General features: G+C 38.0%; 1 protein-coding gene across 1 annotated transcript in view; it reads right to left on the bottom strand.

The window, feature by feature from the left end:
- Positions 1-18,569, bottom strand: part of LOC138933964 (Krueppel-like factor 3) — a 296,223-nt gene extending 277,654 nt beyond the window's left edge. The window contains exons 1-2 of the mRNA XM_070297274.1: positions 17,060-18,569; positions 1,912-2,470 (exon numbers count right to left, since the gene is read on the bottom strand). Coding sequence (XP_070153375.1) covers positions 1,912-1,923 — 12 coding nt within the window. The 5' untranslated portion in view covers positions 1,924-2,470; positions 17,060-18,569. The remainder of the gene's footprint in view (positions 1-1,911; positions 2,471-17,059) is intronic.

The raw sequence follows: 18,569 nt of genomic DNA, 5'->3' as shown, positions 1-18,569 counted from the left end.
CGAGATAAATTATGCGGAAGGCGAGAGAAATGCAATGAAATATAAAAGCAACATAAAAATAAATAAACATTTATTTTTAATAGAAAAGGAATCAAGAGTGCCATAATAATTTGCACTTTTAGTCTAACAATAAATTCATTGCATCGAGATTTTTTTTATTTTTTTTTTTTTTATTATTATTTAGAAAATCGTTCTTCATAATAAAATTCTCCTTTAATTATAAAAAAATTCATGGATAATTTTATTATTGAAAACATGGTTTAGTTGCATAATTATTTAAAAAAATTCCTATTTGGAATTCTCAAAGATAAAATTTATTATGTATCATATATTTCTCTCAAACTTAAAGCTTTAAAAATTTCAGAACAAATCCGTTCGCGTTACTTCGATGCAAACAAGATAACGCAAATAACATGTGCCGTGAATAATGCCAATAAAACTGCTCGATCCAGACGATATCACGTCGAATCCGTTCATTAAGGAGAATCATTCGGGGAATGCGAATGGTTTGATAATTAATAAGATGAAAATAATAAGCTGGAAGAAACACAGGCGGACGATAAAGAATGGCAATATTGAATATTCTCTCCGTGCAAAGGTGTTTGCGCGCCATTTCTGCTTTCCAGGTCATCATTTCGAAACACGTCGGAAATTTATTCAAAGTATAAGTTCAATACCTCCAATCCGACGCAATATAAGGAGTATAAAGATAACGAGGCGGCGCACAACAAGAAGAGAAGTCGAGGAGCAATTATGCAAATCGCGCGTGACACGTGCTACGTTTGACGACGATATTCATTATCGAATGATGAAAAACAACATTGACGAAACGTAAGGAAAGATACTGATTCAATGAGTATCGCGATTCTTAAAACAGAAAGATTCCCGAGACAAGTACATCGGTTAATGCTGTTACGTTCGATCGATTTACGAGACAATCTCGCCGCTTGCCGATATTTCTTGCGCAGAGCGTAATTTTAATAACCAATCATCGCATCGCAAAGATATGACACGATATGAGGCGCGCGTAAAGATAACGAAACGGCGAGCCAGCGCGAAAATTATGCAAATCGTTGGGCGTTAAATTTGCGGCGCAACGTCGACACTCGATAAAGATAGAATTTAAAATGCACTCGTTTGTCATATCCACGTGATACTGTACTATCGATCCTGAGTAGTGAGCACATAAAACGAAACGTTTCGAAAGTGTAAAAAAGATTTTCGACGATGGAAAAAATGAACTGGCAAACCCGAGACACGAATTCACAGTAGTCTCTTGAGCTCACATTCGTTCCGCCTGATCGGCAAGTCCATTCGTATGTAAATGTCAAGTGATGATCGATCGCGCTACCGCGCATATGAAAAATTTATTGCCAAGAAAAAACTAAGTACTAAATGTATTATCTATAAATATTCTAAACTATCGCATTATCTGTAAATTATTTTTTAAGAAAAATTTGAAATTGTTTTTTTTTTTTGTTTTCTGAAACTAGATCAGATAATTATATTTCAAATAATGAAAAATAATAAAAACATATATATATATATTAGTAAATTTAAAAAATATATAAGTAAACATTTGATTTTAGTAAAATAATCGAATTAAGGTAATAAATTGTCAAGATAATACAAAAGTTTAACAAATCTAATAACTTGATTAATAGAAAATGCGATAGAGCTCAGAAAATTGTTTCTCCAGCACTGGAGTTTAATAATTGCCAAAGAAAAAGATGCATCCGTGGCAAATTGATTCCATTGGCATTGATCGCAGACAAGCCCAACTTTATCGATTCGATATTTGAAATGGAAAGAAACTCGGCCGGAGAGATAATCGCGCGGCGTAAGGAAGAAGACCGTAACAGAAAAAAGAACATTACGAGGAAAGACAGAAATAGAATAGCTGTGACTTACCATGAAAACCATGAACCTTGATTGCAGGTTGGCGCTCCCGATGTAAGTCTGCGTTTCCAGCCACCGTTGGTGATCGCCGGGAATGGGGTCCGCGCTTCCACTTCACTTCGATGCAGGCTGGTCCCTTCTTTTTTCTCTTCCTTCGCACTCAACACAGCCGCGGGGAAAATAAAGAGTCTATCTCACTTTACCGAGATTACGCGCACTGGATTTCTCCCCCTTTTTCCTTTTTTTATTTACTTCCAGAACTTGGCGACGCGCCGAAAATTATTGTCGTTGAGAAAAGCGCAATAAACGGACGTGTTTATTTACAAGACGCGATTTTTATTGCTTACGCGATCGTGCAAAAAAAAAATTGCTCATCTACGCGTTCGCGTCTCTAGTCATTCGTCGTGAGTAACCAACGGAAATATCCAACCGAGGTTATTTTATCAACTATTAATTAATCTAGCTAAGTAACTTATCAATTGGCTATCGCGCGGTGACGGCGAATATTAGTTGTCTACCGGCATTCAATTGGCATATTGGCATGAATACTGGCCCGTTCGGTTCCGGTCACCTGCAACATATATAAATGGGTCATTGTCATGGAAATCATAATTTCGATCGTCCCTTTGCATTAAAATTTATATATTTGAAAATATCTTCATTTATCGAGATAAAATGCATAAAAATATATAGTATTAAAATTTCTCAATTATCATTATAATTATATGCAATGTTTTATATTAGTTTCTGCTAATTGAAGTTATAAAAAATAATGATAAAAAATATTTCTTTTTATTTGTTTTCTGTGCATTATGACAATTCAAGAGACGATAATACAAGGAAAAATATTCTCGACACGAGATTCTAAGACGGAAATTGATCTCTAATCAATCAGATCACCAGGAAAAACGGATAGCGAATCGAATAATAGAGTGAGCGAATGCAATAGCATCGTTTTACGGGGCGCAATCGAGTGTGTTCAGGCCGGGCCTGTGTGACGCACCCGGTCTCTATTTAAATCATATCGATCCGTCACGTTATAATCGATTAACACTAATAGCTGAAGAAACTTGAGTTTACCGTAGCTGCTCGTACTATTTTCGTATCTTTCGTAATTCTCTCGAACGCCTTTCTCTTTTAAATCTGTCTTGGCGAAGAGAAACAAAAGTCCGTAACGAGACAATATTCTTGTGAATAGCAGATATTCTTTTTTAAAAAAATTTAGACTATCACTTTAATAATAGCATTTAAATTTTTAATATTAATACATTTAATTATACCTTTGATATGTATAAATTATTTCGATGTCTAATTCCAAATATTTTTCTACTAAATTAAAAATCCTCTTTAACTAAATTTATAAATAAAATTTCTTTCTTGCATTAATGAAACTTGATTTATTAAGACACTTGTGTATGTGTATACGCGAGGCTTATTTTTAATTACTTTTCATTATTAATTATATATTTAATAATCACTTCCTATAAACACACGTTCGCGTCGTTTGCGCGCTCGTGTTTACCGATTACTGACGATTTTGCACTACGTGTCTCGCCAATGCCGGTATATGTTTCTATAGGTTTATGAATGGAGCAGCACGCGTGCTCGTCGATTGGAGCATCGTGTGTAAGAGACGGCAGCGGCGAAAGTGACTTGCTCTAGCTTGTATCTGTTCGCTTGAGGCGTACATCACGCATGTATGGTATACATATATGACGCGTACGCGCGTGCACGCATACATTTATATATGCACGGGCAAGCAGGCAAGGCAGGTAAAGAACCATCCTGGATAATTGCATCGAGTAGCAAACTGCACGATGGACGAACGCGTGTCGTTGTTGACGCAAAACGCGCCGCCGATGCTGCTGAACGCAGCAAAGGGCAACTTTGACAATTTCTTCCGCGACATCGTGGCGAGAATTTAAAAGGGAGAGACATGTGTTATATTGAGAAAAATCTTCTGTACGGGTTAAACGTCGAAATAAAAAATAAAAATAATAAAAATAAGTTCAATTATTTTTCTTTAAAAAAAAATTAAAAATATAAAAAATAGAAATAGGTGATAAACATATATATGGTATATACAAGTCCTTATATTTTATTAATTTAATTTTAATATATATGGAATTAACTTTCTCTCTTTCTCGCAAAGAGCAAATAGTTTCACCTATGAAAAGTTAATTAACTAGAAATTGTTAATTTTAAATACTAGACATATTAATCAAATGTAAAAGGCACTTTTACATTTGATAGCAGATTGAGGTACGACTGCTCATAGAGAGAAGATTTAATTAATTTTATATGGATTAGAAACAGAGTGCTTAATAACAGAATAATGAAGATTTAGCATAATATGAAGTTTATTAAAATGCAGATGAGATCATATCGGAATCATTTCGTTATCATCGTCGGTCATCGCATTTTATTATCACCATTTGTCACAATCGGTAAAAAGTTGCAAAGCGTAAAATTAATCATGTATCTGCATATCCAGCGCGAGAATCAAACAAGTGTCTTTTCCGCGCTATATTAAACTAATGATCGAATTATCTCATTTGAATTAAATGAGATACCTGCGTATATCAAGGTACTACGATAATCAGATTGAACTTGGAACTTTCATGTAAGCTCACAATAATAATCGGTCTCACGAAGCAACACATAATGTTTCGAGCCGCTTTTAATCTAGAGATAAAGTGAGAAAGTATCAAATTTCTCGATCGTCGTTCATCTCGAAATAATTGATTGAATTGTAATCTGAATAATATTGTAAGTTCTTCAAGAAAGCTAAAATTTTTATTATTCTTCAAAAAAACTTTATAATGTATTAATTATTATATATCTTTAGAATTAATTATTTCTACTTAACTATAGCGATATGTCCCCATGACTCCTATTGTATCAAAATTCTCTCAAACAACGCAATTACCGATCTCGGTAACGTGAGTTTTGTTACGCCACATGTTAACCAAGTAAATAGAAAAAAAAGAAAAACGTAGACATATTTCCTTCTGTATTGATGCATCGCTGTCAAATCGTTTAATTATTTGCATACGGCGGGCGCAAATAATTACATTATACGATAACGCGTTAGATAATGATCGTATCAGGTCAGATGCCATGTGTGAACTCGCACGAGCTTACCGCTGGCATTACCTTATCTGGCCTTGTAGCCGATTGCCTTGAAAACCGCAGTTGGTAGCTGCACTTAGATAGCTGCACCGAATGCCAAGCATAGACGCGCGCATATTTGCGCAAGTCGCAGCAGCGCATCTTGCGAAATATTGCCGATTATCTAATTAATTCACGAATGCGCCCCAGCAATCTTTCAAATTCCATTCACACTCTCGAACATATGTTGATAAAATTAATAAACAGAACACAAATTATATTGTCAAATATTTGATTTTCACGATATTGTAGAATTCGCGCGAGTAGGCTTTTACGTAATTTCTTAGAATCAATTTCTCTGTGCCGTAAAGTAAAATAGATATGCGTTCGTGATAAACAGGTTAGTCAAATTTTATTTTTTTATTGCAACAAATGACATTTAATCATGTCGTCCAGAGAATGCATAAAATTTTAATCAATTCGTTATGGATAACTGTTTTAAATCGCAAAACTTTATATTTCTCGAACAAAAATAAGAATTTGTGGAATGTCGGAATAATGAAGTCCATGATTGCTAAATCAAAGTGAAAATTAGGAGAACCTGTAAAGTCGAGTGAATGATGAAGCTTGAGAAGGTAAAAGCTTCGCGAGCTCATCGTATCATCTATCACTGCCGCTTTTTCTTCGACGTTCATTTCTCCGCGAGTATGTCCGATCGCTCATTTCGTTCGCCGATCTTCTAATCCGATCGATCGATCTCCGATTCGCGATGGCGCCATTAATTTCTTCGATTCGTGACGATGGATCCATCAACACCGCAAATACCAACATTAGCGCATACCGCGGTTTTTTTGCAATTAACCTTACCAATGATTGTGAAATCGCCTGCTATCTCGCTAACCTATCGGGCTCTGTCTCGATTAATTAATCTAATCACCCTTTATAAGCTAACCCGACTTTCATTCTATCATCACCGTTAGAAAGCGGCGGAGGCCGCGATTACCAATTATTTCAGCGCATCATAATTAGTATAATCTTGCCTAATTCTTCACATGGAGCCAATCATTTTCTTTCCATGAAGAATATCGCCCGGCAATCTTTTCCAATAAATTTTTTTTACCGATAAAAATTATTTCATTATTTTCTTTTTCTGATTCTTATATTTTAAACAACAATTCAAGATAATAGTATACAATATATCGTCTGAGCAAAATTTCGTCGATATCAATTCGTTTAAAAATCATGTATAGCTGCTTCAAGATATAATCATTGGACAGTGTCGCAATAATTGCAAAAAAAATACCCACAGAAATAATTGTCGGTTGTCTTAGATTTTCTCTCGGATTAAAAATCGCGATATTCTAACTATGCGTGAGATCGCGATGACGCTAGAACGGGCGCGGATATTACGCGGGCGCACGACTAAATAATATTAATAAACTCCTCCTTCTCGCGGTGAACATTGACATTAATTTAAAACTCGTTCGGCCGAGATCTTATCGAAGTATTTCGAAAGCGAATCGTGCCCGCGCATAGATTGGGTGTATGCATACGTCGGCATGCATATATGCATATAAGTGTTTGTATGAACGATAAAATAACGTCGTCATTTTTTTACTTGCGATTCGAATCTGCGCCTCGCGATAAGATAATATGTCGTTGATATTAAACGACGTCACATTTTGAGTTGATAGTTGAGTTTTGAGAAAGAAATAATGTCTAACGCAAAGAATTTTCGGAAGATTATCAAAGCATGTATTTTTGGGACAGCTCATGTGCGTACATGAACACACATACAGGCGCAATGATAATGTCTGCGCTGAATGCGATCTCTAATACGCGTCGCATAATAATACGCACCGATACGAGCGTGTTAAAGTGCGTTTCGTCGCATGTATGCGCGTCGCCGCCGAAGAAACTCTTGTTCCAGATAGCATTATGTAGATCGCGCAGCGAATTGTATACGTGCAGCTAATACCTAGAGCCGCGATATCAGATTTTATCGTTTCACGTGAAAGAATGACAATTAACGAGCTGATTTAGGTTCCGAATTGCGACACGTTGCGTTGAGGAAACGTCCGCAAGCACGAACGCGCGACTGTCTCGAGCTAGGTGCGCTGTACGTACTTGTACTTGTCTCGCAACGTGGCAGCTGGTGACCGGATTAAAAAAATATATATTCAAAGTGTATATATATATCTGTGATATCGCAGTGGTATAGTTGGAGCATTAACGTATCTTCGTATATTTTCGCTCGATCAAGAAAAATTATGATAATTTCATATTTGACAATATAAATTTAAATATATCATTGTAATTAATCTGCATCAATATGTACAACGAAAATTTGCTTGTACAAGGCAAGATTATTATTGCGAAATATTTTTGCATTTTTGATAAAAATTTGAATTATAATTCATATATATATATATATATATATATATATATATATGCACCTTTATTATAATTATTTTATTTTTGTTGAAACTCCAGTTGTGGATCCGCAAAACAATGACCGTTGGTAAAATCAAGTTGCACCTGCTTACGATTCAGCTAATTCTCGAATAACATGTTTACTGTTTCAACAGTTTCAGAAAAGGTATAGCTTTAGCAGGAATCTTCATTAGATGTTTCTGAAATAAATTAGATAATATTTCTCTACTGGATAAATCGTTCTCGATTTAAAAAAAAAAAGGCAGCTTGATTTTTTTATAGAAAAGAAACAAATAAAAAAGGTCGCTAACAGACAGCCGTTCCGTGCGTTAAAAATAAAGAAACATCTCATTAGACCTAATCCAAAAGTTTTTCCAAGAGTCACGCGACATCACACTTATTACACCGGCAGATGTGTTTCGCGCCATTGCGAGAGACGTAAAATCTATATCGTTTTTATCGCGTTTTCGATCATCGACTGCTACCTACTGCCATTATGGTCATTGGCGGCAAAGTGCCAGCGAGTGTTCGTTTAATTTTATTGCCTAGCCATTGACGTTTTTACTGCGCCGCACAGGATCTACGGGCTAGCTCGGGCTAGGCGAATTCTTGCGCCAACTACTGATCCGGGATCCTTGTAGAGCTTTGTAAAATTGTACATTGACACTCTTGCGCGCGCGCTTGGATAATGGAACGCGGGTAAATAAGATTCCGCACCTCGTAAATCGAGCCTTTCTCGATCGACACGGGACACAGCTTTCAATAATTAACGCGAATCTGTTAAATCAAAAGGCATACTGTTACGCAAAAGTGTTGTGTTTGTGTCGCTTGCGGCATTTCCATTGATCGTTCCATTTTTTTTTGTAAACAAAATTATTTTCAGATTTAAACAATAGCGAAACAATTTTTTAATCTGAAAAAAGAAATAAAATAATATAAAAAAATTAATAATTTGTTCTGTCCGATAAATACAAAAAAATTATTCAAAAGATAAATATGTGTAAGCACTACTTGAAAAAATGTACTTTGCTCTTTAATATTGTAACTTTTTATTTTTGCTATTGTATTCTTGAGAATTTACAGCATTTTTTATTATATATTATACATATATACGTTTAAACAGAAAATATGTGTATTAAAGATTCTATTGCGTCCCTTTTTTTTAATTTTTCTCTTATCGATGTCAGAAAAATATAATTTGTTAAAACATCTGCATAATGAACACGTATAAACTTCCAAACTAACTTGATAAAAAAAGAAACGTAAACATCAGAAAATAAACAATATTCGAAAACTTATAAATGGCAGTATATGTATATCTCATTGATCATAATATATTCCCGCGGTCTCGAGTAACGCTACCGTTTGTTCTCAGATCACGTCGACTTATCACTCCGTCTAATCCTCTCGTTCGAAAGCCCGGCGAGACCGATAATGGAAAGAGCGCTCGCGCGCGCGCGACCGTCTAACGGGTGCCATGGCGTTGCCTGAGAGCAAAAACAGCAATCGTAACACACGCACGTTACATATTACATATATACATACACAACGCGCACGCGGACCTATCACGTCTTTTACTGCCTGTACTAAAACTGACACATTCGCACACATTCGTTGCATTGGCGCGGTAATGAGGGACGCAGTTGAAGCTATTACACGATGACGTGTAAATAGCGGCCAGTGCACAATGCCCGCGGGTCGTGTTGGTTTTATCTACCTCGACAAGGGAGGGACACGTATATCGCAGCGGCCAGGTACGTACAAGGGCAGATAGGCAATTCGTGTGGCGAACTGTACGTACAAACGCGCAATTACGCGTACAACCTATTGTATATCGCGACGAGCGATATAAATCGCAGGTGAAAAATCGCGTTGACAAAGGATTCCGGCGCGCGGTGTCTCCGTCTTCGAAGAAAAAATTGACGGAGACAAAGAAACACGCGCGCGATAACGGCCGACAGGGCTTGATACGTCTTATTAGTCAGCGGAATTAATCATACGATCTTATAATAATCGGTAGCGACACATTTTTTTTTCACCACTGCCGTCGTCCTTTGTCTCGTTGTAAAGGCATAAACAGCGACGAGTATCTTTGCTCTCTTCACTTGCACGTGTATATGCACAATCTTTATCGCGATATTATTTGCAAATAAGAGAAACATCTTAATCTGTACATCGTCTGTATCATTTAAAGAGATAAATGACTTAGTCATCGGTTATTTTTTTTTCAATTCTTGTTCTATCGTATTGAATAATCAACGCAATTTTGACAGATGAATTGCGAAGAGAAATAGACAATAATGATTAACCGTTTATAATGAAATATTCGTATATGATGACAAATGATTACATATTTCATCGAAGTAAAAATATTGTTTCTTTCACGATAAATTTGATTGATAAAGTGCAAGATTTAATAAAACTTGTATTTCCAAAAAAATATTTATATATTTATTCATAAATAAATAAAACTATAAACACTTAAATTCTTTTTATTAAAAAATTTATAGTATCATATTTATTTTACTAAAACAATGAAAATATTTTTCCAAGAATGTTTTTTATAAATTTATCTTTTAACAATGTATAAAGATAAAATAATTTTCTAAATATAGAACGTGAGTGGAAAAAAAAAAATATTGTTAATCATCTGATAAACGCGAAACTGATATTGAAGGAAAGCGAATAAAATTTTTGTAGGTGTAACCGTAATCTGCCACTTGCTTGGTGACTAAAACGACACGAGGACGCGATATTGAACGGTAGCTGTCAGCGTACGATCCTATTAACCCGCATTGTATGCTAATGAGCGCTTGTCGTCTGTGATACGTGCTTATATCGCATTATATTGTCGACAGCGGTTCTCAGCGAGAGAGAAACACGCTTTTCCGTCGTATCGCGATAATTTATCGCCTTATCACCGTCTCGTCGTCTATCCGTCATTTTCTCGCTATCGAAGAGAGTCGTCGAGACAGTCTGAAAGCCAAGCGCAAACGCTTTCGTCGGCGTTTTAGTACGACGAGAAGCGATTAATCGAAGCCAATTAAAGATGCAATTACATCGTGCTTCGCGCGAAATTGGTTATTCTCAAAGCAGACAAAGATGAGAGCTGTTGCTATGCGATTACGGTCGGATTACGGTCGATTTAACGCCCTAATACGTTTCGTCGATGGATAAAAAGAAAAGTTCCGGTAGGAGAAAGCCACGTTCACAAAGGGTTACATAAAATTACTCGCGGCTTTAGTGAAAAGTTCAGTCGGTAAACACGAAAAGCAAGGGGGACAGCGATGAAAAAGGGTCGGTGTTCATCGATTGATAAACAGTTTACGGCTTGAACTAATTTCTCTTTTAATCCTTTGCACGCAATTTTGAATCTAAAACGATAACGTGAACAATCGCTATCGGTTATGAGATCAAAATTGCTCGGCAAACATGTACAAGGGATGCAAAAAAAAATTATACTTTTCAGAATATTTAAAGATTGAAGTATATATAAATTCACTGAAAATATATTACGTAGATATTATGGTCTATTATAATAATTTAGAAGTCCTGTTTCTCAGCTATTATTACGTATACAATGTTTGATGTATGGTATATCATTTTAAGCAGCTTGAAAGCATAGTCGAACATAATATATGGTCGATAAGGACACACTGTGGTTTAATGGGCGCGTAAATTTTTTATGCGCCGTTAAAATGGTCATGAAAATGACCACGCATACACGCGTGTCTTTCGCGAGTATACAACAACAAAGATCTTAAGAAACGCAGAATAAAGCTTTGGCGCAATGATTTTTTTCTTTTTTTTTCTTTCTTTTTTTTCGGACGGCTGAAACGAGTGTAATTAACGACTATTGGTAGTGGTGGTGGTGGTGGTTATCCAACTGTTAAGCCCGTAGTTCATCTCAAAATCGCCGGCTGGCTGGCTGTTCGGTTTCTGTACACGTGTGTGTGTGTGTGTGTGTGTATGTATAGTATATACGCAAGACACACTTACATAAGCGTGTACGCATTCGAGCGATACGTTCTACGCAAACACTGAATTAGATATCAACAATTAACCAGTGAAAGTCCACAGTAACAAAAACTAACATTAGATATATATCTGAAACGTTCAATCTACATCGGGGCGAGTAATTACTGTCTATAACGTTAGCGCTCTCATAATTCAAGGTACAATCTCATTATGTCAACTTTATGCAAACCTACTCGCATAATTTCCCGTCTCTTGCACGATTGCTCAAAGGAAATGCGCCAATCTACGCGAGACACGTATCTTCCTCTTGTTTCACTATCAACATATTATTCTCGCTTTGTATCTATATAAAATATTTTAGTATATTTCAGAGATTCAACTTTTTTTTTTTTTTTTTTAAGCATAGCCCTGAGCCATTTCTTATTTATAATCATGTTGTTATATTCATCAACGTTCGTTATTTTAAAGAAATCTTTAAGAAAAGTTTAAATAAAGATATTAGTCAAATAGATGAACATGCTTTACTAGGATACGTTTGTAGGATACTAAACGAGATATATGCGCTAACCGATGTACGAAATCTTGACGCGGATCGTGAAGGAAATTAATAATATGATGAATATATAAATTAATATTTCCTACATCGATAACTAAATTATGCCCGATACAGGGATATAAGGATCGCAGTGAAAGTATCGTAACATATACATCAAGAAATCCCATCTCAAGGAAGGGATCAGGGATCAGGGCGTCGTCGACGCGGCCGGGACGAGATACACGCCGCGTGCGTGTCGACATAATTATGCTACGCGACGTCAGGTAGATGAAGTCGATACGGACGCAGGGGCCGTTTAAGCGCCTCCGAGAGCATAAATAATCCTATTAAACGTGTCACTGGTTGTGTCAACAATCTGACAGGCACCGGCCTATCTCGGCCGCCGCGCTGCCGATCGTAGGAACGCGCGCCGGTTAAATGCAGATTACGTGCGTTTACACGTGGGTCGAGTTTACGAGAATCAATGTCAGGAAGTGGCGGAAATGATCTCATCGATGACGGTTGCGCGAATATTATGCAATGCTCGTTGCTCTATCCGTGCGGGCACGAGCACACGCGTGTATTTTAATCCGCTTGTAAAGTTAACGTTATGCGTGAACAAGAGAGAGAGAGAGAGAGAGAGAGAGAGAGAGAAAGGTCGGATCGAAACCGATGGCATTTCAAGTGCGGCCGATCTCTTCCTAAGAATCGAAAACGTCCGTTTACAGTTAAGAGCCGCGGCTCGCCACCTGTTTGACCGTGCGGTTGTTCCGCAAACCACTCTGCCGATTCGATGTTTGAGTAAATAAGGAATACGCGAGGTAGAACACGTCTCGCGCGCAACTCGAGTGTCTCATCGAGGAAGGCTGGTCGTTGTGTGCGACGAGGTGTCACTGAATGATTTTTAGTTGCGCCTAGAGATTATTTGAGCTATTTGCAGTCAACGTTTTTTTAACAGGAATGTCAAAGTATCGATGGTCTTTAAGTCGGTAAATAAAAACCTACGATCTTACGGTTCGTATGAATTCAATTCAGAGAGACAAATAAATGATGAAATTTTGCTCTTTGCTCAATTTTAAGTGTGTGTGTGTGTGCGTGGACTCCACTTAGAATATTAATTACATTAGATGTGATTGTAAAGAGAAAAAAATAGATATTCAATATCGAATAATAAAATAAAGATGTAATATTAAAAATGTACACGTATTCTCAAAATTCACAAAAATATCCAAAAATGTCTCTCAATATTCTTCCTTGTATTTAAATTTGCGGAGTGTACAGAATGTAATTGCGCTGATTCTAAGTTTTATTTTTCATGTATTTATATAACGATTGTACTCCGAATAGACCTAAACTAAATATTTAATAAAAATTTTAGTATACAACGTTAAAGGCGTGATAAAGACATGGTCAAAATTGGAAAATTTGACAAATAAAAAAATTTTACCAAGAATGAGTAATAATAAATCGTTGTTAAATGTTGAATTGCCTAATTAGAAGCTACACAAGCGATTAATGAGCAATTTTTCGCGCAATTTATAATTCGAGAAAAAGAATCGTACGTTCACATAAATCCCATCTGGAAAAATTATAGTAATTAGGTCAAAACAGATTATGTTAGAGCGATAGCTCAAAACATTAATAAATTAGGAAAGATTTTTTTGTAAGTGCTTATTCACAAGTAAAGCCGTTAAATGAATGAGATAAATGCACGTTCACGCAATTTCGACTTTTTTTTTTTTTTTTTTGCAAAACTGTTATTTAATGTTAAATGTTGAATTTCGAATTAAAATACAAAATATATTTATTTAATATAATGCAAAAATAATATAGAAATAAAATAAGTATAATTTTAAAATTTAATACCGTCTTGTAATTTAACTGAATTTATAGAATTCAAATAAAAAACAGCAAAAATTTATATTTAACGAGTTATTCGGGAGAAAAAAAAAACTACATAACATCGCCGAGATAATTAGAAATTTAATAAAGATCGCAATCCAAAATTTAAGAACTGTGAAGAATTAACGAGAGAGAGAAAATAATTGTATGCCCTAGAATGGAGAGAACTGAAAAGATGCGCTATCCCACTAATAATAAGATATGGATGCAACGCGCCGGCGTCGATATCGCACCGATTCCCGATTAGATAAAATAAGAGAGAGGAAAAGAAGAGAGAAAGAGGAGAAGCTGAGAAAGAGCGAGAAAGCAGGCATTAAACTATCATTGATGCCGCGGGATTCTCACGTTAGGCGATTAACAGTACTTCTCGTGGGTTATAACTTTCCGGATACGCTTCGACGAAGTTTTGTCGCCGGGGCTCTTGTCAGATCGTCTCTCGGTGGCGAGTCCCTCGTAAATCTGACAATTACTACACCCGAAGCCGCGAAGGAATCCGCAAATGAAATAACTGCGAGCGACTAATAACACTGCGTTTCTCCTCTTTCCGTTTTGTCCTGCATGGCTTACGACGCGACTGCGAGAAAATGTTATTCGCCGGGTTGCATCGCCGCGAGTAAACCGAATCAGGAACGTGCGACCGCAAATTAAGACGCGCTCTGTGCATGCACATGCACATATATACGTAGACACGCGAAGCTTCACGTCACTATGTACGGACCACCCTCGCGACAACTAAGCGTTTATCCTCCTCACCAGTGGCGAGCCCGGAATTCTCGAATGCTTTATGCGAAGACACTGTTCTCGTACATAATTGCGTCGTAAAAATTTTTACATTAATTAACTCAAAAATATCATAATAATTCACTTATATAAAAAGAATTAATTTTTTAAATTTATATTATCTTTTTATATATAGCTATGTATAATTATTTTATTGTAAAAATAAAGAGAGAGAGAGAGAGAAAATATATTTACTGCCCGGCTCCCTGTGCAAATATTATTCCATATTGCTATTCATAGATATACTATAAATAATAATAATAAAAAAAAAAAAAATATTATTTCTATCGTAACGCATTACATATCCTGTATTTTATCTATATACAATATATTTATGCGTATAAAAAATGATAATCACTTCTCCCATAACTAATCTCATAAAGACCATACTTGATGGTTATTTCTAGCTGTCAAGCTTTCAATTACATTCTGTATATATGTTATTAATATATTTATACTCTATCGCGATATATAAAATAATTTGCATTGCCAACTGTGCGCCTGGCAATTATCGCTCTCGTAAAGGCCATTCCGACAAATTAATACACGCGGTAACACGCATGGTTGAGTATCCACTTCGGAATATCTTTACTCTCCCGGTATAAAGATAACAGATTTGTGCATAAACGAATCCCGGTGCAAGCAAGATTAAGTAATGATTATGAATCGCGAGCGCGTTAGGAATTTCTACTTATCCGGATGGAGGAAAATTCTCGAGTGCACGTTCAGCATTTGAATGGTGAGAAGAAACGATTATATACAACAACACGAGAAAGATATCGGCGTTTCGTGGCGGAGAATAGTTACTGCGATCTCACATCTTCAGTTATTGCCAACCGCTTATCGCGCGTGGCGAGTGTCTTATGCGAAGTGTCACTATGCGGGCGGCATTCGTTTATCATCGATCACACTATTAGTGGCGTACGCTATCATTATTTGCTTCAATATGCACGCTGCCTTTTTCTCCGCTTATCGCGACCTTCGCTCATTTTCTCTCATTATTTCTTCCTCTTTTTTTTCTTCTTCTTTTCTCCCTTCTCGAGAAATATATTATATATTTATTATTATTAATCCTGTTACTTTTTTTAATTGGATTTGAAAAATTGTAACAATCTATATACCGCAAGGAAATTTATGGCAATAAATAAAATTGACAAAAAAGCACTGAGAAAAATCTCTTAATATTTGTATTACTATTATCAAAATCTGATTTTATATATATATATATCGATATTGAGAGGTAATTTAATACATAATACAAATATTAAAAGAGACTTTTTTTTTTTAGTGCTTATCTGTTAACTTTATTTATCGTTATAAATTTCCTTAACGTATATAGATAGTTAAAATTTTTCAAATCCGATTAAAAGTCACAGGCTTAATCTCCTCCTTGCGTTAATATTCATAAGTCACATAACGGAGCACGACATAATCGAGAATATATCAAAATAGAGGAAATGATCCTCGCTTCTCGTTCCCGAAGGTCACGAAGCGCAAAATTTGACGAGCGACGATACAATAGAAACGACAATAGAAATGACTGGCATTCCTATCGCACGGTGAACAAACGGGGGAGGATGAACGTAGATAGAAGGTAAAGATCGATAGAGGTTCGTCGACTCTGCGACGACTGACCGACGACGACTCGCGTATTCTATTCGATGTGCGTATTCTATCCGATTGGTTAGTTCGTTATTTCTTCGAGTACGGAAGCCCCCCCCCCCCTCCCCAATCCGCGGTGGTATCGCATTTCCATAATCGTAACTGTGTGAGACGCTTAATATTAAATACACGATAAAAAAGATAGTTCCTTGAAAGAATAATGTGTTAGATATCACAAAATATTAACGACTACATGAATACGTAGCATTCTTCGTTAAATTTGAAATAGATTTTTTACTAGCGAAAGCAGAGAGAGAGAGAGAGAGAGAGAGAGAGAGAGAGAGAGAGAGAGAGAGAGAGATTATATTATTGTTACAATTTTGGATATATTTTATATTGCGGATATAAAAAACATTATATAATAATTAATATATTAAAATCTTCCAAATAAAAATTTCACTTTAAAATTTATACGTTAAATTAACCAACAAATAATAAAAATTTACACGACAAAGAGTTTTTCATTCTCACGTTTTATAATTCGGGAATAATATCTTGAAACATGCCAACTGAAATCGACTCCGAATTCTGAGATAACGCTAAGGAGAAATTATGGCTAGCATATGTACTCGCTTTCCGCGAATTTGGGAGTATTAACGTATACATATATATATACAATATATATATGTACGAAATATTCGTGGCGCGCCATGTTTGTAAACAGTGACACGCTCTGAACTTGTCGATTGAGAAATATACGCCATGTTAGCTTCCTCCTATAGCAAGTGGGGTACTTAAATTTACACGTACGTTACCCACCGGAATTATCTCGGGGAACTGCTTGCCGGAACCTGCTACAGCCCCCGCCGCATCTTCCTCGTTTAATCCGAGCGGCGCCTATCACAGACTCTCCACTTTTCCCATGAACCGTACGACGCGCGCACGAAACCCGACCGAAAACCGATACACGCGCGCTCGATCACGAGCCGAGTTCCGAGAATCCTTCCGCGCGATTAGTCGCACGAGGCACAATGAACACGATTGTCACAGACAGTGCGTAATCACGCTCGCGGTCGAGCCGACGATATATCGCGGACGGTAAGTTTAGTTCGAATTTCCGCGAAAATTCTCCGGCACGGGCCGAAGTCCGAGCGGCATCCCGTGTCGCCGAACGATCCGTCGAAACTGCGTCGGGAATCTCAATCTCGACGCCAGCGCAACTTCACGGCGTTATTGGGTTGGGCGGGAGGAGGGAAGGGGGAGAGGGAGGGGGGTGGGAGGAAAGGAAGGAGGAAGAGAGGGCGCGAGCTTGAAAATTTTCAAGCGAATTTGCCGATTGCGAAATCGACAAGTGGCGCTCGCTCGACGTGCTTACCGTGGCACGCGCTCGTTTCGTTGCGTTTCGAATAATACGACGACGACGAGATACTGCGAAAATCACGCACGAACATTCGCGCGTCCCGGCACTATGTTTTGAGCCACGGGTCACATTGCTCCTGGTGCTACGCACACGCTCGTCGACGTTCGGCTCGTGCGCGAGTCCGATGGTCGCGCGCGATTATGTACAGTCAAGATCGAAACTCGCGACCGACGAGCATAATACAGTTGGCGAAAAATCTCGACGACGCTCGATGCTCGTCGCGGACGAGCTTGCTCGGGCGACGACGATCGTCAGCACTGTCGTTCTCCGTCGTCGGAGGTGGCACTTCTCCGTGGGCGTGTGATGCGCGCGAAAATGTCGCGGACGCTCGATGGTTGCTTGCCGCCGGGACTTTCCGCGGTAACGTTCACGCCGATGCTGTCGTCATCAAGCACCACTGATCACCGACGGATGATCGTCTCGTCGCGACCGACGACTCGTATCGCCGACGATCGTTCGCCCGCGGACGCACGTTTATCGCGAATTGCCGGCATGACGGGCACGCGCGCGCGTGTCGTGATGCGAGCCGACGGTAAATACACACCGAAAAACGTCCTCTGACCGTCGTCGGTGCGCCCGTACTGCCGTATACGGGACGGCACGGGGTGACACGACGGGTGGGAGACGGGCGACGATGTGCGACGACGTGCGACGATGTGCGACGATGTGCGACGACGTGCGACGACGTGCGACGACGTGCGACGACGGGCGACGATGACGCGCGAAGGAAGCCGCTGGTGGCCGACTGCCGCCGACGAACGAACGAACGGGCGGGCGGGCGGGCTCGCTCACTCGATGCCGACGATCAGCTGATCGCCACGCGCGCTGCTATGGTAACTCGACAACGTCAGCGGTTGATGATTCCGGCTGCTCCGTCAACGGGATTGCACAGGCGACGATTCATTTCGT

Source organism: Polyergus mexicanus, unplaced genomic scaffold, assembly GCF_030449975.1.
Source record: "Polyergus mexicanus isolate NDT 795.1 unplaced genomic scaffold, iyPolMexi1.0 SCAF_6, whole genome shotgun sequence".
Lineage (NCBI taxonomy): Eukaryota > Metazoa > Arthropoda > Insecta > Hymenoptera > Formicidae > Polyergus > Polyergus mexicanus.
Note: the sequence above shows the minus strand (reverse complement) of the source record. Positions and strands in the feature narration are given on the sequence as shown.